Genomic DNA, 26797 nt, shown 5'->3' on the forward strand with positions numbered 1-26797 from the left:
AAGCTCACTCAACCTAGGATGGTTAGCAGAGAGCTGAAGATGCTTAAAGGAAAAAACAAAACAACACATACACTATCCAAAATCTATAGCCAATAATTAAGTAACTACTACCTTGCAAAAGCACGACTGCCAGAAGCTCATACTGAAAAGAAATTCTTACAAGACGGGAAAAAGAAACAGAAGACTGTAAGGCAAATTAGTACCTTAATACTTCCTGCGAGTGTACTTCGCAAGGAAAATAAAGGCACTCCATTTTTTTCGGAGTGCAGATTATTAGCTTCTCTCTCATCTGATACAAGACTATCCTACATTTTGGATTTTGTGGGTTTAGGGGTTTTTGTTTTCCTTTGTTTTAGGACTGGAAGACTACTTAGATAAAGCTGCTTCGAAAAGCTAAGATCACATAACGTATAGAAACCATCTCCTAATGTCCTTTTATAAACCATGACAACTGCCTAAGCACATCAATCTTCCTCCTCTGGCACACAACCAATAAGCAAATAGAAGTATATGGGAAATGGGAGGGAGAACAAGAACAAAAGCCCCTCGAATACTGAACTCAGACAAATCAATGAGGAAAAAAACCAGATCCCAACACTCTAGGCTGGAATCCTGCATAGTCTGAGACACTCACTGCATCAGAAACAGGAAATGCATATATTAAAATCGAGAAATTAGAATATCGCCCATTCTAAGATGTGAAGTTAGCATAGTTACTTCTTATGTGTCGGTCTTTTCTGCAATACATCGACGCCAATGCACAAAATTCCATACGTATGAACCACAATTTATCTTTCCTACTGAAGGCAAAAGGGGAGCGCCGTACAGGCACAAGCAGCACCTCCTGCCCAAACTGCGAGCGAGCCGGTTGTCATAACACGGGCACCACAACACCACGGTCTCCAGGTGCGGAGCCCGAGGACGACACGGATCGGGAGCAGACCGCGCAGACAAAGCGCCCAGCGCCCCGTGAGGGAGGCAGGCAGGCAGGCAGGCAGGGAGGGCCGGCGGCGAAGGACGATCAGCCGAGGGCGGAGAAGGGGTCGCGCCGCGGCCGTGCCTCCGGCCCTCATGGCCGGCGCCCGCCGGGGGTGTCCGGGGGCTATGGCTGCTCCTCATCATTCTCTCCTGTGCCCGTGGCCCGCGGCCGCCGCTGCCAGCCGGGAAAGCGGCGGGGAGGGAGAGGGGCGGCTGCCGGCGGCAGTGGGGGTGGGATGAGTGATGCCGAGACGGCAGGTGCCGCCAGCCCCGTGACCTGCGGCCACCCACGCCTCGCCGACCGCGGGGACAGGAACGGAGCCAAGCGCCACGGCTGTCCGCCCCGGTCCCGCCCGATTCCCCGAGGAGCGGCAGGAGGCGGTGAGGAGAGGCGGGGGGCGGCGGCGCCTCCCGGCACAGCGCGCGCGAGGGGCAAAGATGGCGCCGCGTTGCGCGCGAGCGGGAATCGCGCCCTCCTTCCCGCTCCCCTTCTCCTTCCCGTTCCCGTTCCCCTTCTCATTCCCGTTCCCACCCCCGCTCCCGCCGCCGGCTGAGCCCGGCCAGGCCCCACCTTGCCGAAGTGCGCGGCCCAGTGGATGGGCGTCCAGCCATAGAAGGAATCCTCGGCCGCCAGGTCGGAGCGGGGCGAGCTCTGGAGCAGCGTGCACAGGGCGGGCAGGTCCCCATCGCGGCAGGCGCGGTGCAGGGGGAAGCGCAGGGTCAGCAGCTCCTCACTGGAGAAGCCCGCCTCGGGGCCGGCTCCCAGCGACATGGCGAGCGGGAGAGCGACGAGAGGGAGTAGGAAGGAATGGGGGAGGGAGAAGGGGAAAAGAGGAGCGGGCGGGCGCGCGCTGCCCTGGCGGGAAGCGGCGGCGACTGCGGCTGGCGCGCGCGGCCCCGGCACAAAGGGAGCGGGGCGGGGCCGCGCGCGACGCTCCGCCCCCCGGAGGGCGGGGCCGCGAGGCCCTCAGGGAGCGCGGGGCGGGGCGGGCGAGCCGGAGTGAGGCGGGGCGCAGCGGGGAGCGCGGGGCTGCTCCTCTGCCCTCCCTCCTCTCCCCTCCCTCCCTGCCCTTCCTCCTTTCCCTTCCCTTCCCCTCCCTCCCTCCTTTCCCTCCTTTCCCTTCCCGTTCGTGCTCTTTCCGCCTCCCGCTCCGGGTTCGCCTCTCCCTCCTTCCCTCGCCGCGTCTCTGCGCCTTTCCTCCCCCCCTCCCGCTCTCCCTTCCCTTCCCTCACCCTTTCGTCCTGTCCCTCCTTCTCGTTCCCTCTCCCTCTTTCTCCCCTTCTCCCTCATTCTGTCCCTCCCCTTTCTCCGTTCCGCTCTCCTCTCCCGCTGCCGGGTTTTCCTTTGTCCGAGGCGGCCGGGCGGGCGGAGCGCTTTGTATCCTTGGGGAATGGTGCCGGCACGGGCTGAGCCGCGGGGCAGCGCCTGTCGTGGTTTGTTCCCGTACACCACGGACGTGCTGTTAGGGCAGCTTCAGCACTCGCATATCACTGTGGGTTTGTCCTGCTCAGTGGGTTGCAAACCAAAGGGTAACCCTGTCAGGTGTCTGGTTAAAATGGCAATGCCTGATTTTAAATTGTTTAAACCAGCAACCAGTCTCAAGCCATTACTTGAGTTGTGGCTCCACAGAAATTTTAAGGAGCTTCTGTCGGTTGCTCCTATTTGTTTTCTGTCCGAAGTATTTGTGAAGGTCTTTTTCTGACACCAGTAAAATTTAATTGATGGCAATGAAGAGTATAATTGTTTAAATGTAAGTGCATTCACCTGTTGCTGAAAATCATGGAATCACAGAAGCATAGAATGGCTTCAGTTGGAAGGGACATCCAACCCCCCTGCCATGGTCAGGGACACCTTCCACTAGACCAGGTTGCTGAGATCTCCATCCAACCTGCCCTTGAACACTTCCAGGGGCTTCCACAACTTCTCTGGGTGTCAAAGAGTATTCCTTGCTCAGTATACATTATCAAGCAATGCAAGCCAGGAGTTATATTCTGAGGCAAAGAAGGAACAAATAAACTTCTATTAAAAGTGTCAAGAGACCCAGGCATTTAAAAAGCTTTTATTTAAAATCAGTCTAAACTGATCATTAAGATGCTGTGAAATATCTTTTTCTTAATATAGGACTTCTGACTTCTCACAAATTGTGATTCTGTAGGCATTCCTCACATTTATTTGGCTTCTTTTCGTTTTGGCATGTATAAAGATGTGTGTGTACAGTATCCAGTGCTCAGAGATAAGGTTCCAGCACAAAGAAAATCACCTGCACACAGAAAGAACTGCACCTTGGCTTATAGCCCAGCACAAAACACCCCTCTGACATATGCATCCCATGGCAAATACTCTCTTTGTACATATGTAAAATCTTAGGAAAGGAATTGGACAGTCAGCATACACCTTTTTTTAGCCTTCAAGTAGGTGATTAAGGAATTCATGCATTATGGAAAGGCACTGACAAAGAGTGGGTGTTTGGTTGGAATGTACTGCTCTCATGTAGAGAAGGTTCTTTCCAGAAAGCTGTTGCAACAGCAGCAAACTGGAGATTTGGCTTAAGATTTTCCTTAAAATATCACAGGGATGGCCTGAGCTACAAACCATGGATTTAGACGGTAGAAATCATAGCAAAATGAAACACCTTTTTTTTGTGTGTTCTCAAAGCTTTGTTTTGATCTGCACATAGTAACATACATCTCTCTGTATTTAGGACTCGAAGCACAAGTGTGGTATCAAGATATTTAACTCTAAATTAATAAAAATAATTAACTTGAAATGTGGCTATATTTTTATAGCTGTGTCAAGTCAGAATATGAAGATGGAAATCTCGCTTTCAGAAACTTTGTTTTAACCTTAGCTGTATTTATTTGAATTGTAAAGGCTTATTTAATTTTTTTTTTTAATCTGCAAAATGGGAATAATAAAATCCTGTTCTGAGTGGTGGTAAGAAGCTCAATTAATCAAAGTGCTTTGAAGTAAAAAATATAACACTGTGATATGCATATACAGACGAGGCATTTCAATGTGAGGCATTACTGCAGCTAATATTTGTATCCCCTACATATTATTATATATTCACCAAAATAAAGTATTGCTTCAGCTTCTAGAGTGCTGCCAAGTTATAGATCTCAGAACAATGTGCAGAGGAGGATGGATTGCAGATCAGCCCTTTTATAGGTGGTGACACTGAAGCACGGGCAAGTGAAATGCTTTGGCCAGGGGAGGGAGTACTTTCAGCTACAGCAACTTTCAGTTCAGTCCCTTATCCTTACAAAAACAAGCATTTTATTGGATCATTTTATGTTGGACCTGGCCTTGGTTTTCAAAGCTCTGAAAGTTCATCATCCTCTATGCACTTCTCATCCTGGGTTATGGGGATTTTTTTTTCCCATGTGCAGCTAGGCAGATGCCAACACTTTTATTTACTGCATGGTTTGGGGATTAACTAATGCAGATCCTATATGATGGAGCAATTGAAAGAAAAAAAAGAAAAAAACCAAACCACACAAAACCCAAAAAACAAACAAGGAAAAAGCAAAACCAAAACAAAACCAAAACCCCAACCTATACCACACTTATGTCATAGAATGGACCTTACCAAAATGTTTGGTATTAAAGAACATGGTTTCCCAGGTTGAAAAAGCAATGTTTTTTATAGTGTAGTGTATAAGCACTGACATAGTTGTTCACATATTGTTTATAACTATCATAAAAGGCAACAAATGTAAAGAACTTGGGTTATAGTGAAGAGGAACAAAAAGATCCCTGGCCTTGAGAAGATTAATATTCAAGATTTGTTTTTTATGTCATACAGGGATATGGAAACTGCCACACCAGACAAAGGCAGCCTGGCTAGTTTCCTTATGGACAGTGACTTCATTTACCTGCTAGTGATTCTACAAGGTAGACAACTACCACTGCATTTCTTTTGGAGGGGTGGAAGGAGAATGCAGGGAGGGGAAGAGGATTTAACAATGCCATGCAGGAATTTGGCATGTGGAAATGAACTCTGGTATATCTTGTTTTGTGACTAGATTCTTTGTTATGAGGTCAAACTTTTTTATTTCCATGCTAGTGATCTACACCAAAAGTTCCAAAATAGCACAGCACAGTGCTCTCTGTATGAGACTGATTCCTTAATCAGTCTGTAGCTGGCATATGACTTGTGAAATCACATTTGTCTCTCTATTTTTTGAAATGTGAATCATTATCCAGATAGATGTAAAAATGTATATGTTTTGATATTCTGCATTTCCTTTGACCTCCTTAAAATATTTTGGCAACTGACTTCATAAGTTAATTAAATTTAATAGAAGTAAAATCTTTAATTACTGTCATATCTTGTGAAACTGAGGACATGGAAATTCTGGAGTTTTTAACATTTCGTTTCAATTACATTATAATTTATTATTTTATACTTCTCTATCATATCGTAGCTTAATTCTGTACAGAACGAGACACATCTTAAAGAGATTTTCAACAGTGTTTATGCAGAAAAGATCAGATACATAAAATATAAATCTGTTTTGTGATTCTAACCTCTTTCTAGATGATAGATCTGGTTTCCTTTACCTGCTATTATGGTCTCTTTGCACATGGCATAATTGAAGAAATTGAGAGTCATGGGTTAAACTGTGATTTACAAACTTTTATGAAAAAGGGGCGCAGTAATACGTAACATTTCAGGTTCTTTGCATTTTCTGTTTTTATGTTTAATATGTTTTTTAAACTGAAGTCTTTATTGGAATGCAGTAATTAGTATTGTAAATGCTTACAGTATTATTTATTTTAAAAAATACATTCTTGGTTTTTTTAATTACTCAGAGAGTTCACCTGTTAAACTTAGTAGAACACATTTTTGTATATTTGAAAAAAAAGTAGTTATTTGCAGTCCTATTTGCATTAATTTCATCCTCAGTTCTATTCTTGGTCTTTTAAGGGAAGTGAGAAGCTTTGTTTCTGTTTCTGTTTCTGTCAGATCAAGGAGGAAGACTTCATGTTTTGTTGGGGCGTTTAACAGAATTAAATTTCAAACAGCAGAACACACAGAGGAGCTTGTAGGCAAAGTGGAGTGGAAGAAGAGATTTGCTCTATTTTAGAGAAGTTTGCTTTTATGTTCTCTTTTGGCTAATGGCACAGAAATAAAATGGTCTATAAATGAAGGCTTCTTGAATATTAACTAGTCTAACAAGTGTATATTTTAAAAGTAAACATGTCGTTTTTAAACATGTGGTTTGTGGAAAAGGATTTGCTGTGTTACTTAGCTGTAGTGTACTTGTCTTCTCTGTGCCACTGTGATACAAATAAATTATATTTGCTTGGATTTTTTTTCAGACAGGTTGAATATGGAGCATTTTATAATAACTTGTACTGGACAAAGTCAGGATTCTGTTGTTTTTTTTTTGTTGTTGTTGTTTTTTAGTTTTGGGGGGTTTTTTTTGTAAAATGTATTCTAGAATTCAATCAAAACCAAAATTCATTCAAATTCCTCCATTCTTGCTGTAGAAAGTTTGCACTGGTTAACACTTAGGGCTTTATTTAGTTGCCCATACATACATTTCTAGTGCCATTTGAGATGCCCAAGAATATTTGTCTCTGCTGCCAGCTGCTGCTGCAGAACAGATAAGTTTACACAAGTTCTCTGCTGTGCCTGCACAGAGCTGGTAGATATCTTGGGAGCCTGAAGGCTTCTTAGGCTAACACTTCTCCACAAATGTCATGTAAATTGATGTGCCCAGTCACATAAGAAGTTCCTCAAATTTTGTCTGGTCCTGAGTCTCATTAAACCTCTTGTCTTTGAAGGAGGTTGTCACACAGTCGCTGTTTACATCCTGCATTATGCCTGAATGTGGTTCTGGGTCTGTGGGTCATTGTTCATTCTGTTTTCCTGTCTTTGAGGGTGATTTTCCAAAAGGACAAACTTATTAAGATGTTATTCATCTTTCTTTTTTCTTTCTTTTTCTTTTTTATTTCTTTTTTTCCTTTTTTTTTCTCAGTGAACTGTAATGAAAATGTGACATTTCTTTAGATGCCATGATTTTTTTTTAGCAATGGTGGGAACTTTGCATCATTTTTCTAATGTAAATAGAGACTGACTCATAATTTTCAGGGAGTAGTTCAAAGATTAGATTTACTTCCTATTTTTGGTTAAATTAAACCACAGCTGAGTGATGCACCACTTGAAGTATGTTGTTCTTATCTAGATTTTTAGCTGTCTTCACCTTTCTTCAGCAAAGACCAAGTGTTCTATTTAAATCACTCCTAAAACAGCATCGGAAATAAACCCTTTTTTTTTTCAGATGGAAGTTATTGGGTAAAAGAGCTGAAACATTTTGTAAAAGCTGATTTCATAAACTTAGAAACATTGGTGTTCAAATGCTAAAACTGAGTGTGCAGAGTATGTGAGGCCTCTGGAGGTACAAAGATCAGAAAATTAATAGCAGCAGTAGCTGCTAACATGGAAAAAAAAGTCATGAGTGGAAAAACAGTAAACTGAAAATCCTTTATCCTCCTTTCCACTCCTCAGTTCTCAGAGTTTTGTCTGGCAAGAAAAGCAGGGAATCTGTCTGACTTTCAAATAATTACTGATGTATTACTCTGTTGGAGGCTAGTAGCAAAGAGCAGCTGTGCCCTGTAGACAGAGCCAATTTCTCCCTTTCCCATCCCCCATTTCTGACTGCCTTCCCTGGAGAAAGCAATCTCACTGTTAAATAAACCAGGGTTGGGTTGCAAGACAAACCAAGAGTTCATTGGGAAAATATTTACTCATGCGTAAAGAAGCCTTTTTTAAAAACTTTGCTGCTTAGGAAACGATGTGATTTCGTGGGTAATAAATAAAAACAGATTTGTTGCACTACAGTTGTAAAGCTGCCATCTTTTATGAGCCTGGGAAGAGTGACCTTTTTCATCATAAGGCTTTGTCAATTCTGCCTCTGTGCAACTCTGCTCTTCTCTTCATGTATGTGAATCATCTGGGCTGCACTCAGCTGAGAGGTCTAGTCCCTAAAAGATAAGGTAGTTAATTATAGTTCTTGTTTTTTGACAAACTACCTTTCTTTTTCCCACACTTTTTACAAATTTTAACTGAAAATTAACAATTCTTGAGTGGCAAAATACCAGTATTGTGGTTAAAAACAGTACTATAAGAAATCAATACCAAACCATTTCCATTTATATTGAACCTGAACCACAGAAACAAGAAGGTTCTTCAATGTCCTCATGTTCAAATTGTGTCCTGACTGTAAAAAATAAAGGGAAAAAAAAAAGTTAAAATTTAGGGTGAATAAAAATTTCACTTGCTGATTGCTTGGATTCAGTAAGTAACTGCTATCTGGAAAACTGGATGGGTTAATTGTGTAATAATCTAGAAACCTTCACATGGGAAAGTATTTAATAAAAGTGAAAATGCCATTTCTACTTACAAAGAGAGGAAACAAAAATCCAGAGGAAGGTGAAGAGTGTGAAACATCTGTCTCTGAGCCTAGCGAGTGTTCTTGAAACCTGCATCCTATGCAGTGAGATCGGATGCTTGTATTTGAGGGATTTAGTTCTTACTTCTCAAAAAGATTGTGCTCCTCCCCAAACCGTGATTTAACAAAGCAATTGTGGCACCACATCTTCATTGGGCATTGGTGCCTGGTGTTTCAGGAGAGGGATTGAAAAAAATCTAAACAGCCTGTGTTATCAGAAATGGTTTCTATTTCAGCTTGCATCATATGAAAGGAGCCATCTTGTGGTTGTCTCCTTTGCAAATAAAATGTTGCTGGAAATTGCCTTGAAAAGCTGAAGTGAAACATGTTTCTACACCTCTGTGATGATTTTTCTTCTGTTGTTTGGAAATGTAACCTTCCAAATAGCATTTGGCTTTAGAAATGTTTTTACCCAGAGAATTTTTTCTATCAGGTCCCAGTTCTACCAAATCTTCCAAATTAAAATAGCACATCTGTCTGTTCATACAGGATTAAACTAGATGTGTTCAGTCTGATTTCACTCTAGTCAGTTCATCCCAGTAATTGCTAGTCCTCTGAGCTCTGTTCAGACAAACACAGTAATCTGCACTCTAAATTTTGCTTTAAACGAACAATCAACAGCATGTCCTCTGAAATACAACTCTTAGAGGAACTGTTTGTTGTGCTAAGTGATCTATATCTGTATCTATATTTATATATATGTATGTATCTATATCTATCTATAGATACGTAATCTTCATTGAAATGCGCTCACTAGGAACTCTGGGCATTCGAGGCACAAGGCATTCCTACCCTTTGCTCCTGGACTTTTAACTCGTCTTGAGGAGCTAACATTTAGATGACACAGCAGTCAGATTTCTTCACCTCTTTGCTGATACACAATAACACTTACCAGTTTTAGAGTTTGATAAATCCACAAAATCCTGAGTAGATAAACAAATTTATTTTATGTTGATTAGCTCACTGAGGCTTGTATCAATTTATTTAAATATATTTTAAAAAAATTCCCACCAAATTACCTTAGTTAGACCATATAAACAGAAGCTTCAGCCATAATGTTTCATGTTCAATTTCCTTAATAACTTTGGGTAAAGTTATGTATGATTCAGCTTGGGTAGCCATCTGCCTACTGCAGTTTTTAGTAACTAAATGTAATATCCAGGCCAAGGATCACCATAACTTGCTGAGAATACAGAAAAATGTTACAGATTTTATTTCATTGCTTTTTGAAATTGATTGAGGGCAAAAATGCATGGAATCTATATTTCTGGTGAATTTGTGCACACACACCAACTAACAGATAAGACTTACTTTAGAATGTGCCATTTGAGGTTTATTGTGTTGAAGAAAAGATTGTTCTAGGAAAATGCAAATCTGCAACTGGGATTTGAAATGAGACTAATATTTGTTCCTGCTGAACTGGAAGGTAGACTTTGAGATCTAGGAGAGACAGGATTAGGAATAGTTTTTACTACATCTGGATTGGAAAGGCATTGTAAAAATATATTTTGGGAAAGTATTTGAGACATTGGATTAAAATTAGACCTGATAAAATTTTCAATCAGGGAATACCGATTGCTTTTTTTACTGAAAATATGAATGGGCTCCTTCAGAATATGTTTTCTTTATTAAGTATAACATTTTTGAAATTAAAATCTGGTTTTAAAAACATTACTGAAATAGTTCAAAACTTCATACTAAAATTGGAATGTTTTTAAGCTGTTAAATAAGATGCTTAAATTTCTTTTCATTTTTAAAAATATCTTGCTGATATCTTTACTTTTCCTCCTCAGTTAAAAAGAAGACTTAAAAAATTTGTATTTTCCTTGAGATGGAAAAATCGTTTTCAGTGTCATCCTAAATAAGATCAAACAGTCAAAAGACATCTCACTGTTTGAGAAAATTACTTAATGGAATGAAGCACCACAGTTGGAGAGAACATAAGTAGGGAAATGACAGATATGCCTTGTAGAATTTGGACATAATCTATCAGTAAGATTGTGTTTGCTCTACTGTGAGCAACAATAATTTTCAGGAGAAATCATAGATCTTTACTTTCTATTTTAATTACTGCTCTCTATCTTGCATCTAGTAAAGGAGATAGAATATCTGGAATGAAACATGTAGGACCTATTTCTTGGAAATAGGTTAAAAGCAAATGAGTTATAATATCTTCCCTCCAAAAATGTTGCTGGTGTGACAGTGATGATTATTCTGAGTGCTGGAATAAGAGAAACAATATATATATGGGATTATTTTTCACACAAATAATCTACGGCTATAAGTCTTTCAATGTACAGGATTCTGGAAGGTAACACATTAGACTAACAATTTAAAATAATATTGGTTAACCTGCCTAATTTCTGTAGCTGTTAGGATGCAGAAAGTCTCCTTTCAAAAACTGAGTCTGTGCCTCGCTAAAGACGTCTAACAGTTACCTAGAACCACAGCTTGTTCTCTACATATTTGGGTGGCACTGGGAGCAAAAACTTATTTTTCCTATGTTTCCACAAAAACATGTATTTACTTTGGTGAAACTGAAACCACAGATTTATAGATCCAAGACAGATGCAGTTGTGGAACTTTTTTATGGAAAGGCATATAAAAATCCAGAAATTTGGCAATTGTAGCATATTTAGAGGAGAATAAACACACATTTTTAAGAAATGTGGAATGTAAAAAAGTTAAAAGAGGATCAAATGCAAAAATGGACTGCTTGGAAGTGAGTACCTTTGTAAAGTATTGCATTCCCTCCAAGTGCTAAACTCTATGAAAGCTGTTGAAAAGTATCAGCATATACTCATTTAACAGAACTGATCAAAGTTGATTAGAATTACCTGGATTCAGCTTCCGGAAGTTTCTTGTTGCTAAGTGAATTTAGTAGTCATAGATACGTTTCTTAGGTCAGCACTTCCATATTAATAAACAAGAAGTTGAGTAAGATTTTCCCTAGGAATAAATCACTGCCATCCACTGTTTATGGAAGCTTTTAGCAGACCAGCCTTAGAGTTACCTTTGTCCAGATTTTTTTTTGTTTCTGTTAACTAGGATTAGGCTGAGTTGGCAATCAGAAATTGTGTTATTCAAAGCAGTAAGGAAAGCATTTTTAAACTGTTTTGTGAAATAATTAAATGGCAGAATCTGGAAGAGAATGAAGAGAATGTTGTAATGCCACAATTTGGAAATTCATCCAAAAATGAAACTATTTGTCTCCCTGCTTCTCTTTGCACCTTGACATATTAAATGAATGTGTAATTTACTTGATTGAAATCTTTTGCTTCAATAGTAAACTTCTGATTTGCTAAAAATAAAATACTTTTGACACAGAAAGACATTTCAAACATATTTGGAGGAAAATGAGCTTTATCTGTGCTCTGAATGTTTACAGATATCATGTACATGGTACTGAATCTCCAGTGTGAGGGTCCAGTGGAAGTTAATCAGTGATATTTCCTGTGAATTCTCCTTCAGATGAGTGTTGTCTCTTTTTGTCATTTACTTTGCTATTATATTATAACAATTGAATATTTCGTGCTTTTTATAAAACTTTAATATTGATAAATATACTGTATTTATATATACACTGTATGCTACACCTCATTTAAATCAGCTAAATGCTGCTAACACCCTATTGCACACCCTTGGCTCTTGCAGACACCCCATTGCACGCCCTTGGTTGTTGCAGTCTTTCAGCAGTGCCATCTCTTCTGCAATATCTAAGTCCAGGTTCTGATCTGGTTGGAATCACGCTAATTTGCACTGAACTCACCAAATTACAGAACAGCTTTGAACTGTTAACTTTATTAATTAGATTGGTGATTTTACTGTATAAATCTGTGCTAGTGATAACTATTTGGCTGGACTGAAGAAATTATTATGGACCAAATGCAGCTGTAGCAAATGACTGTGAAGACCTTGCCTTATGTGCAGCTTCAGTATGTTTTCCTTGGTCTGCTGGGTGTATCAGAATACTTTCTGAAATAACACAGTTCTCAGCAGGAATTACCAAGAGTAAATGCTGGCCTGAAAGCAAAAGCTTTAGGCAGAGCAAACCAACATGGCAGCCTGGAAGCCTCTCCATGGAGTCGTTTTTATTCTATCCAGATGCTGTCTAGCTGGCCATAGTGGCAACATTCTTGTATCAAAATATCCTAACATGCAGATATTCTTTTTATTGACCAATCTTTCTGACAGGTACAGACATTTCAGGGAGAAAAGATATATCTTGTTTAGTCATGGTGTTGCCATTCTGAAGATGTTTCTGAAATTAGACCTAGGAAGTTGTATGAAGCATCTTACAAGGAAGCTTAAACCACAGCCATTATTTATATCAACATAAAGTAGTGGTGTAACCCCAAAGGAATGGCAATGTGTTATTTTAAGCAACCAGACAGGACATGAGAGGCTGTCTGATATCACACATTGGCATAAAAGTTGGTGCTGAAGATATTTAGCCATACCAGGTTTTGACATGATGGATAGTACCATGTCTAAAATGTGTTATCTTTTTTTGAAACACACATAATTTTCTCCCTGCTTGGGGAATAATTGTCTGCTAATTAAATTAATGGCCAAACTTGCAATCCACCTTGACTTTCAAGCATTTGAGAAGCTGAGGAATATCAGCAGTTTGGATACCAGCCTGCATTACGGTAGAGTGGGTTTGGTTCATCCGCTACTTGAGGTTTCTTATGTTGTCCCAGACATACTGGTCCAGACCTACAAAGACTCTTTCTCACATTTGTAGCAGCTGAAACCCTCTTTAAATAGCAGTTACCTCCTTAAAACCTACAGTGAATCTGCACCTAGGTCCATATTCATTGCAAAAATAATCTGGGAGCTCTGCTGGGAATTCCATTGTTCCACAAGGTTTGTGAGGTTTAGTATAATATATGTAAAGTCCTGAGCTACCACCAAGGACACAGAAACAGAAATACATAAACAAAAGCTTACAAGTTTCTATAATACATCACCCATGTAAACATCTTTGATACTAAAACTGGAATATATTCATATCAAAAGGCATATAACCACTGGAATAAAAAACCAAACAAGCCAGACAAAACCCCAAAAGTACAAGCTATAAAACTTTTGAAAAATGCTTTGGGTTTTTTTTCCTCAATGAAATTGTAGGAAAATAAAGCCCTGTGTGTGGATAAGAGCCATTTGGCTCAAATAACCCCAACATTTGGTGCTATAAGCAAATTCGAATTGAAATAATTCTAGGCTGTTGCGATACATAGTTATGCAGAACAATTGTTCTTTGCTTTCTGTATGTGTATCATGACATGATTTTTTTCCACACATTTCACACATTTATTAATGTATTTTCTTAGCTTAATGCAATGTATCGTTTGCATTCAAGTTACATAAATCATAACCTAAACAATTACTTGTTCACCTGTATGTCAGAATCAAGCAGGGGTACTTTTCACTATTAAAAATAGTGCAAATCTATTTTTCTGATTTTCTGATTTTTTTTTCAGCATGTGAACTTGAGCTTGTGGATTCCTGCTCTCACACCAGGTGATATCTATTTTCCAAAGGACAAAGCACTGGTATGTTTTTGCCTCTTCCAAAAGTGTTTCTGCAGCCTTTAGAAGGGAGCAATGTAGGTGACTAATTACTAGCACTCACTTCACTACAGCCTAGGTTAAGGCCCATCAGTTTGAGAGGTACACACATCATGAGATATGTGATGCCCTTTGCCCCAGCATCACCCCTGGCTCACTGGGGCAAATTCAGCATACTGGATCCATACCCATTCTCAGGGGAAGGCAAGGAGCAAAGCTGCTGTTTTAAGGTGCTCATTCTGACATGGTTAGCCCTCCATTCAAAACTGCACTATACAGGAGCCAAGGCACCTGTTTGGGTATGAAGACATCCAAGGTTAAATGTTGTAGTGCTCCATCTAAATCAGTTTGTAGAACAAGTGTATAAGGTTTTTGATGGTACTAGACTGAGGAATCAAGTTCACCCCTTGTAGAACAAGACATGGTAAGGGCAGCAGCAGGACCACAGTGATGAAAATCACTGCCCTGCCACTCTGTTTTAGCCTTGACCAAAGACCAAGACCTTTATGATTCATTGTCAATATCTGTTCTACCTTCAGTTTTGACTAAAAGAAGAAGAAGAAAAAAAGAGGATGCTTGCCACTGTTTATGGTTTTAAATATTCTAGGCTATTTTAGACTTTAAATATTCTAGCACTAGATGTGCTGAGATGTGTGACCTTGGAAATTAAAGTTATGCATGTAGTACATACCACATATATTTGGAACTTTATCTGGGAGTCTGCATACTTTTCAAAATGTGTAGTGCTAGTGATGAAAAGAAAGTATATTTAAAATTTTCAGTTTTGATAAAAAACTTAACTAAAATAGGAGTATGAGTCTGTAAATTCACTGGGGAATTATAAGGATGGTTGCTGATCAGGCCTATAGTGAATTTAGGAGCAGAGCTTTTAAAGAGAGATGTAGCTAACAGACAGTTTGGTAATGGGCGCAATGCTGGAGTCTCAAACAGATAGGATGTCTTCTGAAAATGAGAATCAGAAGGAAAATTATTTTTTCCCTGCTGACTTTATATTTCTCACCTCTAGCCACCCCTTTGGACTTTTCTGACCAAATGCTAAAAAGCTCTGTCAGGGTAGGTCTTATGTAATAGGTTCCATTAGTTGAGTTTAATCCAGCAGTTTAGATTTGGGACTTACTTAGCTATTTCTTAGAAGCATTACCTCAATTTTATTCAGATTTTCCATGGTTTTACTGCCAGGCAGTTTAACTGAAAGTAACTCAGTTTTTCCCTGTGTCTTATATTGTGGGAAAGAACCCTTAACTGTCAAGAATTCCTATGATGCTTTATATTTTTTTTTCTAATACTGATGTAATTCTTGCACAATATAGGTGTTCTAGTGTCACCTAGACTCTACAGTTACTATTATACAGATGACATACTGCTGGGAATGTAAATGGGAAAGCCTGTTGTTCAGAACTACATATTTGTAAGAGCAGTGTGTTAAGAATAGGAGCAGTGAGGGTACTGAATCACAAATGGTGAGGCTCATCTAGTGATGGCTGTGACACTTCCTGCTCCCAGCTGTCCTTTCCATCCCATGACATGGGGCTTTACACCCTCAGTGCAAAGATAGTTCAGCTGTTCAATGTAGCAGCTGCTGAATTTCTTTAATTTGCAGCCAAGCATATTAAGGTAAGCCCAAATAATTTTTGGGCTACCTGAAAACTAAACTAAATTAAAACTTAAACTGTTCTGCCAACAGTAGTACTTCAGTTTTACAACTGAGACACAGATGCAACAGAACAGAAATCTTGGGGGAATGGGAGAGATGACTTTTATCAATGTCATCAATGGACTCAAATTGTTGGATGGAAAAGAGGTTATATCATTATTCTGTGTTGAGAAGCTCAGGAACATTTCCAGACTCTTTGGTGTGGGTACATACCTTAGCCTTTACCCAGCTGCATATTCTAATGAAGCACACATCCAGGACAAGTCATCAACTGATCTTGAATGAAAAGAGGAGTTCCTGCTCCCAGAGCCGGAATCATCTCCAGACTCAGTTTAGGTGTCTATGGTGTAGATTTCTACATGTGATGTATGCATGCATTTAATGCACAAAGGATTCAGTGAATGCAGTCAATATGTCTCTGAGATGAGTTTTGTATCTTGTTGGATTATATCCTCTCCTTTCATTCACCATTCCAGAAACAGTCACTGTATCATATTCATCTCTCTCTTTCTGTAAGTGTTAATGACTTCTGAATGATCTCCCTCTTTTCTTCATCAATTGTCCTCTACTCCATTTGTTTCTCAAGTCTAGTTGGGATGTAACTGTCAGAGATTTTGTGTTCTCTTGCAGAAATGTCATGAATGTTAGTGGTTTGAATGGTGTTTGCGTTATGGACTCAACTTCTAGATGTGCTGATAAGTCTACAAGCAGATGACAGACAGCCTGCATCATTTGATGTCCCTTCTCTCCCACACAAGCTGCCATGTGTCTCACTGAATCAATAAGATTTGATTAAGGGTACATAATGGCTTGTCCTTTTTTCTGTCTTTCATACATGTGAAAAGGCATTATCTTATTAAACTTCAGTTGTGCCTTTTCCCCCAGTGTTCTCTTTAAGACCACAGCTGTTGAATTGGGGTAAATTACAGTGAGTCCTTTGTGGTTACTCTTATCCCTTGGTGACTTCATCTGCCATGAGGTTGTCCATATAGCCAGAGCACCTACAGTTTTCTTCCAATATTCCCATCATCTTAATACTAAAAGAATTCTCCACAGATCTGTGAAATGTACCCTTATGCTGACCATCATTATGTTTCCCTTTCCTTTCAATACTTTCCAGGTTTTTTCATTAGTTTGTCTTTTTAATGCTGTTCTTAACAAGTGTGCCTGAGATTAAAGCGAAACATTGTTCAGGGAGAAAAGGGCTTCTGGTGAAACAGATGTCACTTGAAGGACTGTATATCCCTTTCTTTTGGCAACTGGCACAGATTCTGGCTAACATCAGTGGGCATCCTGCCCTCCAGCAGATGGTGAGAAGTGTGGAGAGCCAAAAGCCCATCTACGAACGTGGAATACGTTGGAGAGTTTATGTCTCAACAAATGTTGAATGAGCTTTTTTAGTCTGAACTTCTGTGCCTGCAGCTAGTCTGGAGAAAAGGAGAGCTTTTTAACAAAAGAATATTCTGCATCAACATATGGCTGCTGCGGTGTTTAGAGCAGATGATTGTTACAGGAGGGTTTGGGAGAGGGAGATCATGAAGTAATCAGCATATTAGAAGAGTGGCTTCTTTGTATTGGGAATACCAATAAGAGACCAAAATGCAATGTTTCTGGTTCAGCTGAGTTTCACAGAATTAGTTCTGAAGTTGGAAAAATCTGTAGTATAGTTGCTCAAATTAAGTTAGGCAGCCTTAGAACAGAATTTCACATGTGTTTTAATAGAAAGTCTAACTTGTTTTCTTATGGCTTAGTCATGTTTTCCAACAATTTTGAGAATAAGGGATGATTTTGATGTCACAAAACCATCTCGCAAAATACAGAAGTTGTCAGATGGATCAATGAGAAGTTTGTGTGGCTTCTGATGGATCAATGAGAAGTTTGTGTGGCTTCTTATAGTCATGCTTAGGAACCTTACTTGTTCTTAATTTTCCAGGGGAAAGGCAGTGACCTACGCTACTGTAGCTGGACAGGAAATGTGTGTTGCAACTAATACAGATATACATAATTAGGTCAAGGCTTTTGCCTTACATTTTCCTGTGTCTAGAAACATTAATATACAGACTGTACTGTACATGTGATTTGTCTTTACTTGTAGGTGTTGAATACCTACCCATGTGAACTTAAATATTGAGAAGGTTTAAGTCAGTTGCTTGGCATGCTAGATGAAGGAATAGCAAACTGTGATAAACACAAGAAATTTACTGGATAATACGGAGAAATTGATGGACATTTACCTGAGTCAAAGCAACTCAGCTGCAGAATTTGTATGTTTTGTGCATGATTGTAGGGGAAGAACTGACTTGAGCTTTGAAAGAAAACAGAGGCAGGTATTAAAGAATTGTTGTGAGGGACACAGATGAGAAATTGAAGGAGCTGGCTACTTGTTTGCTGTGCCCTGAGAAGAATGTTACAGGTGCTTGCATGCCTTGGAGCATGAACCAGAACAAAGAGAGGCAACAGGCAGTCTGCACTCCTCACCATCAGAGCATCCAGGATTCTAAAGATTGCCTTTGTTATAGCAAAAGTTTGTCTTTAAGGAGTTCATGCAGAAATGAGACCAAATGCAATTAAAAAACTGGTAGTGTGTGCACGTTCCCATGGAGGCTTGTCTAGAGACTGTTAGAATTGTTCATTTAAAAGTCATAATACACAACTATCAGGTAATAATGATTTTCACTCACTGTCAAGTCTGTTTTGGTGACTGAGGAATAACAAGTCTCATTGTCATTTACCCAATACTTTTTGGGTTCAATTGCATCCCGCTTTCACATTGATTCCTCCTTACAGTTTTTGTTATAATTCATGATGTTTTAAAGTCTTTCATTTTTAGAGTGGCCAAAATCATATGCTTTGGTTTTTTAAAAAAACTTAGTTCTTTATAGATGTGTTATTTCATTGCATACACATTTCTATAGCTGATGATTATAAGGTCAATCCCCAAGCGAGCTCACTAGCAGTGTGCATTCAGTAGCACTCCTCATTAGTTTGTTCATAAAAGCATAGGGTTTTTTTCACTTCTTTGTACATTGTACTGGAGTGAAGTGTCCCATGAACTCAGTACCAGCTTTCTTGTATTTACCAGCCTGTTTTCTATTCTTTTAGCTCAGCTAAAAATCACTGTGATTACTAGCTGGTGCACAATCTCATGAGCAACATGAGATTTGCTTAGTAATAGCAATTTATTTAAATAATGAAATTCACAATGGAGTTGAATTACGGTGCTTGCTTCAGAAGTATTTTCAAGGTCTTTGTCTTTCTAATATTTAAAGCACACGTGGCAGGTGTAAGAGAGGGGAGGACAAAGCCTAACTCGCTGGGTAGAAAAGTGTGTCTTTGTGTTAGCACTGTGAAAAAGGCCCAATCAGGGACCTAATCAAGAGACTGCAGAAGCTAAAGGCTCTCTGTGATCCACAGGCCTGGCATGGGGCTATTGTGTACTGGTTTATAGCTGAGGCATTGTGTTTGCTATTCTTATGGAGCCCTGCACAGGGTATGAATAGGAAAATGGTGGCCAATGTCAGTTCCTGTTAATTTTTTGTTCTGTACAAAAATCTATTAGCAATTTTCCACGCACCCTGAAGTCCTACTGTCATGTGGTTTTGTTTCCTGGCCGTGTCTCTGCCAAGATATTTTCACCGTCCTTTGTTCATTATCGTCTCCTGGCCCACGTGCTGCACCTGTGTGCTTTTGAAGTGCTTTATGCATCTGGAACTGTTTGTCAGATTCTGGACAGTAGTTTTTCTCCCTTAGGAAATCTGTCTCTCCCTACTGTATGAGGAAATCTGGCTGTGTTCCAGCCTGCTTGGAAGCGTGGCTTTGCAGAATGAAGTGTGTACACATGAATACCGAAGTGAGTGCTTAAGTAAATCTCCAGAATAAATCTGTGTGTGTGTTACCTGGGTGAGGGCTGAGTGACAAATCAGGTGATTATGGAGCCATATTTCACAATTCAACAATTACCTGCTACTAGATCTGAATCCACGTAGCTTTTAAGGTGTGTTGAATTTCTTTCTTTTTTTGTTATGCCAGAAAAGAAGAGCTTTTCGTCCTCATTTACCAATCTAGCATAAATACTACCACCATTAATAGAGAAATTCATAGGTTTAAGTTACAGGAAAATTACCCTGATAGCTCTTCATACTCTTGCCAGGTCAATTGAAGGACTCTATTGATTTTTAACACAACACACACATCACAAGCTGCAGAGAAGTCTGATGTCCATCTATTGCCTGTAGGAGTGCTTCAGCCACTGGGCTATAGGTCGAATTGAAGGCAAAAGAATTCATTGCTCTAGTTGAAGCTTGGCCAGTGTATGACATGGGAAAAGGAGACTCTCAAGTGCTATGTGTTCAACTGGGGACAGTAGCAAAAATGGAATATTAGATTCAAATGTACATGACTTCTACATAGAAAATAAACTGGTCATCTGAGTCTGAATATATAGGAGCAGAGCCCTGCCTTTTTTCCCCACTTAAAACTTCTAGCTTATCAAATTATCATGCAGGCATTCAGTGAGCAAATGTGTCATGTCAATGAACAAAAATTAATTGAATGTATTTATGCCTGTTACCATGGTTAATTCTACATCCTTATTGCAGAACTGCTGGGAAAATTAGAAGATTATTGGCATGGTTGATTTATATTCCACATCTAATGCGTAATACAGAATTTTGCTTTCTTATTTGTGAACAGAACAGTTGGGACTTAGCATGGACTTGATAGAGCCAACAGGCACTGCCATCTCATGTCAGTTTGGTCTCAAGTAAATGGTTGAGTTAGAGGATGCAGGGCTGCTAGCCTTCATGGTTCTAGTATAACTTTTGGTGTTTTCCTTAAGTTTTCAGCCTTTTGTTGGACTTCAGCAAAGCATTCAATGTGTTTTCCTTCGTCTTTCTCCTGCACAAAGTGGCAAGTGGCTGCACGGGTGGTCTGTGAGATGGGTATGAAATTGGCTGAGAGGTGGCACTCAAAGGGTAGTGATCAATGGTTTGTACTCAGGCTGAAAGCCTGCCACAAGTAGAATTCCCCAGGGATGAAAACAGGACCCCATACTATTCAACATCTTCGTAACTTAGCTGGATGATGGTGCTGAAAGCAGCCTCACCAAGTTTGCTAGTGACACCAGCCTGGGTGGTTGAGATGGGTGCGTCAGAAGAGAAAACCCTCTCACACAGAGTCCAAAGGAGGACCACAAAGATGATCAAAGGGCTGGAGAGCCTGCACAGCAAGGAAAGACTGAAGCAGTCAGGTCTCTTTTCCTTGGAGAAAAGAAGGCCTGGGGGGCATCATCACAGTATTCCAGTAACTACTGCACCAGGAGAGGTTTCATCTCTGTATAAGAAGGAAATTTTTTACGATGATACCCATCATTCACTGGAGCAACTTCCCCTGTGCTGGAACCCCCACCACTGGAGATTTTCAAGATGCCATTGGACACGGTGCTAGATAATCCCATCAAGGCTCCCTTTCATCGTGATGTTGGGCCAGGCAATATTTTGAGGTCACTTCCAATGTGGGATGTTTTGTGATTCTATTATTGTTTAAAAGCCTACTTTCTTTTAAATAAAAGCAAACTTTTTAGTCTTAGATTTTGGAGTGTCTTGAAATGTTAAAAATAATGTGGTAAGAGCCTTGGAAGGCAAATAAAAGCAGCTGAAAATGAATTGTTGTAAAGCAAATCTGAAACTTTTTACAAGCCAACCCTCTATATTTGAGGAATCAGTTCAGAATTTGTAAAGGCATGGAGCATTCAATATTGTGGAAAGCCTCTCTTTGGTGCAGTTGGTATTAATGCTTATTGAGTGGATAACTGAACTGGTACCCCAAGTGGCTTGCTAAGCTACCCCCTAAATTCTAGAGTTTATGTTCCATGGCACCAGAAGAAATTTTGCTTCCCTTCTTCAGAAATGCATGTACATATCCAGCCTTCTGCTGTCAGTTTCATTATCTCCTATTATATTTCTAATATTCTACTGTAGTTCTAATTATGGAATCTTATTAATTTTAAAATAATTTTTCAAATGTTCAGATTCTTTAAGAAATCACAGTTTTCTGTTCTGAATTGTTACCTTTGTCAATGCATCTCAGCTTTCATTGGACATAAAATACCTACACATTTCAGTTTCTGAGGAAATGCTTGAAAATATGGCTGGAGCACACTCTAGAGGCTCAAAATTTCAACGGCAGATAAATTATCCCAAATTTATTTGTACAGCAGATATCATTATTTTGAAGCAAATCTCATGATTTTTAAAGTATTTTTTTCATTTCTATTGAAAATTAGAAGCAAGATTTGTGAAGATTATGGGTTTCTTTATCTCCCATTCCTCCAGAGAAATATATTTTATTATTACTCTTAATCTGCTGACAGGGAGCTGGGTTTTCTATGTTCTGCTAAGTCTTATATCTAGGTCAAAGATGGATGACATTCTGCCAGTTCATAGAGGTGCTGATATTATTTCTGTCAGGTTTTGCAAACTAGGAAAATTTAACTTGCTAGATTAAAAAAAAAAAAAAAAAAGTGTCCTGAAAAGCAAAAATGCTGCACTTAATAGAATTGTTTGGAGGACCAAGATACAAGTATACATAAGTTTAAAAATTCTAAACAGGTCTGTGGATATAATAAGGTTGTATAGAATTTATTATGCCACTTGAAAAAGGTCACTACCCTACATGGTAGACTTTGTGTTCTGTGCTATTTTACATCATGTTACATGACTGGAAAGCTTGCATGAAAGCTAGGCAGAGCAAGCTTCCTAAAAGTCCTGATTTATGTGTTGTTTCAAATAATCCACTTGCCTATGCATCTTCACTTTGCAGTTATTTTTTATCTGTATAATATTTCCAATCAAATGTGAAGCTCTTGAAGTGTAGCAGAAGGATTAGTGCATTTTTTGGATTGCTGACACTTTAGGACCATATTTAGTAACAGGTTCATGTTACTCTCTTGAAGGATGGTGCTGAATGTCCAGTTGAGTGACCCAGACAGCTGAATGCTGCCACTATATCTGAGCAGCAATTTGTGAAGTCCTTCATGGTGTTTCTAACCTGTTAAATAGGCAGCTATGAACACTGTCAAATTTTTGTTATTATTTCCAGCTATTTGTTTAACATACATGTTGCCTGCTTGGATTGTGTTGATTGTATACTATTTTATGCTGACACCCTAGAGCCTCAATGGTGAATCAAACTCGGGCATCCCTGTCAGGGTGTGGAGCCCACACACAGTAGTCACAAGACCTTTCTTTTTTTAACCTGCAGTTGCTGTCTCTGTTCCCACTTCTCTGGCTGGTCATTGCTTCATTACACAGAAAATGTACCCTCCAGTCCTCTGTCCTACATTGGCCTTGCTGCTTATTTGAAGAATTTGGGGCAGGTTCAGGCATAACCAGTAGCAGCCCTCCTGGGCACAGGTTCCAGGGATGTGCCACAGAGGAGCTGACCTGGCATGGAGCCACTTGGCACACTCTTGCTATGAAGACTCTGCAAGTGCTCAAGACCTGGGGCTGTGGTCAGGGCAGCTGAGGGATGTGCTGATTCACCATGTCCATGCTGGAGCACGGATTCCCAATCTGTAACCCGTGAGCTAACATTTACCTTTGGAACAGGTGGCTGGGGGTTATTTTCTCTAGTTGGTTTACACTTTGGAAATGGCCTGAATGACTCTCCAGGCCTGTGAACTGCTGTGACTGTAGTTACCAATCTCTGGCAGAAACCACACAGCTGAAAATCAGGGATAAAAGAGCAGCGATAAACTGGAAAAAGCATCTGAGCAAATCTTGTCCCTAAAAGGTATGGACTACTACGAAAAAAAAATTTTTTTTTTGCAAAAATTTCTCAGGATTCTGGATTACAATTTGAGAAAGCCAAAGTATTTTCACTTGAAAACTCAAGGAAAAATATAAAAACTTCTATTATTTTTTGTTAAAAAGGAGAATTCAAGGCAAATTTGTACATGGTCGATGTCACACTTTTCTATCAGAAGATAGTTCTGCTAATCTTACTGGACAGTTTTCAAAAGCAGACCAAAGAACAAGTTTTTCTGCCAACCAAAGCATACAATTTCTTTTAAAAAAAGATTAAAATTGTTTTTAAGTGGCCATGGCATTCATTTGCATTTGATCCTTTTCAGCATTCTGCATCCCTTAAAATCCTGAGTTTGTCTGAACTCTGGTTACAGAAATGGTGTGGGCAGTACAAACTACCAATTTCTATGTGCATGTGTAGTCAAATTCCTCTGGGCAGAAAAGCTTATATTTCAACATTACTACCAGTATGAAAAAAAGAAAAGGAGAAACAAACTCACAGAGAATAAATAAAGTGTATACAGAGGAGGGAGAGAACACCAAGAAAGAGAGTAGGAAATACACCATGTGACTGGAGTCAGAGCAGGAATGATTATTCTTGGGGTTTGACCCACAGGCCTGGCATTTGAGCTTGAGCCTTCTCTTCAGTTCCTGATTTTGGTGCCCAGCACTGATGCCAGGAAAGACATCTAAGACAGTTTATATATACCCTATATACCATGCTACTTTCCAGCTAAATAAAATTAATTCATGGTGATACATAAGACAGGGTATTCTTAAGGAAGACATCATCCACACATGTTCTTTCAGTGAGTTTGCTATGATTCTATGGCTCTTATGTTTTCAAAAATTGTTCCTGATTGTGCAAATGCAAATAATGTTTTCTTCTTGCACTACTTTATGTGTGCAAACAGTACTGCCATATGTTTAGCTAAAGGCTAGGGAAAAGTCAATGTGGAACAGACTTGTTTCTTATCTGGAAGTTTAAAATGTGTATTGTCATACCACTTACAGTAAGTCTTGAGAAAGATTATTCTCTTTATCAATCTTATTTTAACAATTACAAAATCAGTAGGTTTATTTGATTGGTAGTAATGCTTGGATATTTTTTTAAGATCACATAAATAGGTTTTGTTTAATTACTATTTATTTGCTGCAGGTTAACCTTCAAATACACTTATTTTTAACTGCTTGCAAAAAATGCCTTTGTCCACTGCTAAAGTAGAGGAAGACAATTACACTGCAACAGAATTAAGAGAATCATGCAGTGGCTGTATTATTTTGAGCTACTGTTGCACACACGTATGTGTAAAATGAATGTGGACAGAATTCATACTGCCTGAACAAAATTTGTATGTATTGAGCAGTGTGAACTCCCCAGTTGGGGAGAGCCTTTCAGTGCCAGAACGTGACAGGAAGGAGAAGCTGCTCCTGGCAGAGACACATGATGAAATTAATTCCCCTTCATTGAGCTCATCTTACTGGTAAGGGGAGGCACTGTAAGAGTAACTGTTAAGAGGCCCTGCTAAGAACATCAGTGAGCTCAGCATACTATGCTTTTCAGCTTTTGTGATTTTATTAGATATCTGGATGAGGTAACCTCTTGAAATAGCTGAGAGGAAGAGACAGGAAAAAAGATGCTATTTGCCTTACATCATCCTGCTAAAGAAATCGTATAGAGTCTTGCTAACACCAAGAGGTTAATTTTGAGTTGCTGTTTTCTTTATCAAACAGGATGTGTTAAAAATTTGAGATTTTTTTGGTGTTGTTTGTTTTTTTTTTTTTTTTTCCCTTGCATATTCTTGTGAATGCAACTTCTTGTCCTGGAAAATCATATGAATCACCATAACTATTTCAGTCTTTCTGATCTTTGGTGACCAAAGAGAAATCCTGTTTTATGCCTGCACTTTAAGACCAGAAGTGAGAATGATGATTGTTTAGCCTGAAATTCTCCTCAACACAGGTCATGTCTCAAGTCAGAGTCACAGAGGTTCTGCTTGATAAGGGGATGCTGTCTCATCTGCTTATTCAATACTGAGTATTAAAATGCCTTGAGCTTTTTCCTATATTTTTTTTAATGTAAAAGTGATTGCTATGAATTCCCATAAGCAAATACTATCACAAGGAAAGACTGGCTATTTTTTTCTACAATTTATTGATTACTGATCTTTAATTTATAGCTGTAATTCTGGTTCCAATTATATTCTAGACTGTATTTTAGATTTAGGGAATTTTTGTGGGTTTTTAAATGGTTTGATATATAGAAGTTTCTGTATGAAATCATTTGGCTTGAAAGGACATCAAAGTTCATCTAGTGCATCTTTCTGTTGCCAGGCAGGAACATGTGTAGACAAATCCCTTCTGACAGATACTGGTCTAGTGTTTTGTTAAAGGTTGCTAACAATGCTAAGGTTACAGCGCCTCTCCAGAAAACCTGTAAGGACATTTCCCCATCTCCAATCTGAATTTGCCTTGCTGCAGCTCCTTTTCATTGCATGCATCACAGACATGAAAAACACATTCTTTCCATATGCTTTGCAATAGCCCTTCTATGTATCTGAAGATATGTTCAATTTTTTTTGCATAGGTCATATATTTTGTGTGCTGTGCTGTTGTTCCTGCCTTGCATTCTCACTTTCCCCTTGCTATTATCAGTAGCTTCAATAGCACATGTAGCTATTGTTATTATTCTTTCATTTTTCCTTCAAGTACTTGGAGTTAGAATCTTCACAGTGAGTAACTTATTGATAGTGAAACATCAATACTTGCTTTTGTATTTTATCTAAAATATTTTATTCACTGGTAAAGACACAAGATTTCTAAGGTCACTACAACAAAATTTTTTTGCTAAGTCATTGGAACTTAAAAGTTTTATTTTGGTGTTTTTTAAACACTGATTTTCATTTTCAGCTCTCCAGAATGAAAAGCAAGTAAGTACAGGTATCCCTTGCATTTGCCTCTGTTTACAGGATGTCAGACGGGGCAATTTCATGCAGCTGCCATTCCTTCTGTAGAAACAGCTTTGTGCAGCAGAGCTATGTATCCTGCCCTCAGAAAGCTTTAACTTTGCATTAGCTGGATGGTCTGTGCTACCAGTTGGTGGAGAGTCTGAGTAGTCTGAGTAGTCTGCCCCTAGAAGACAGCTCTTGTTGGGGCAATAGTACTCGCCTTCCATGCCCAGCTTCCCACCATGAAACATCTGTGGTCCCCTCAAGACAAACCTGGATCATTTCACCTCACATAATCCCAGAACAGCATCGTGGAATAACTTAAGTCAGAAGGAAACCCTGGAGGTCTCTAGTCCA

General features: G+C 39.4%; 1 protein-coding gene and 1 long non-coding RNA gene across 8 annotated transcripts in view; one reads left to right on the top strand and one right to left on the bottom strand.

Moving 5' to 3' along the window:
• ANKRD10 (ankyrin repeat domain 10) overlaps positions 1-1898 on the bottom strand; it is a 37555-nt gene extending 35657 nt beyond the window's left edge. The window contains exon 1 of one of the 3 annotated variants that reach the window (XM_064407827.1): positions 1550-1898. In XM_064407827.1, the coding sequence (XP_064263897.1) occupies positions 1550-1750 (201 nt within the window). In that variant the 5' untranslated portion in view covers positions 1751-1898. Of the gene's footprint in view, positions 1-717; positions 840-1549 lie in introns of those variants that run through there. The other 2 variants (XM_064407828.1, XM_064407829.1) reach the window with 2 other exon arrangements.
• A 238-nt stretch (positions 1899-2136) lies between these two features.
• On the top strand, positions 2137-25241 carry LOC135293538 (uncharacterized). 5 transcript variants are annotated; one of them, XR_010355639.1, is made up of 4 exons: positions 2137-2516; positions 4785-4873; positions 11828-13997; positions 20525-25241. It is a non-coding gene; the product is annotated as an uncharacterized LOC135293538 (long non-coding RNA). The 5 variants fall into 5 exon arrangements; XR_010355642.1 differs by having other exon boundaries at positions 2137-2508; XR_010355641.1 differs by having other exon boundaries at positions 2137-2475.
• The last annotated feature ends 1556 nt before the right edge of the window (positions 25242-26797 follow it).

Source organism: Passer domesticus, chromosome 2 (assembly GCF_036417665.1).
Source record: "Passer domesticus isolate bPasDom1 chromosome 2, bPasDom1.hap1, whole genome shotgun sequence".
Classification (NCBI taxonomy): domain Eukaryota; kingdom Metazoa; phylum Chordata; class Aves; order Passeriformes; family Passeridae; genus Passer; species Passer domesticus.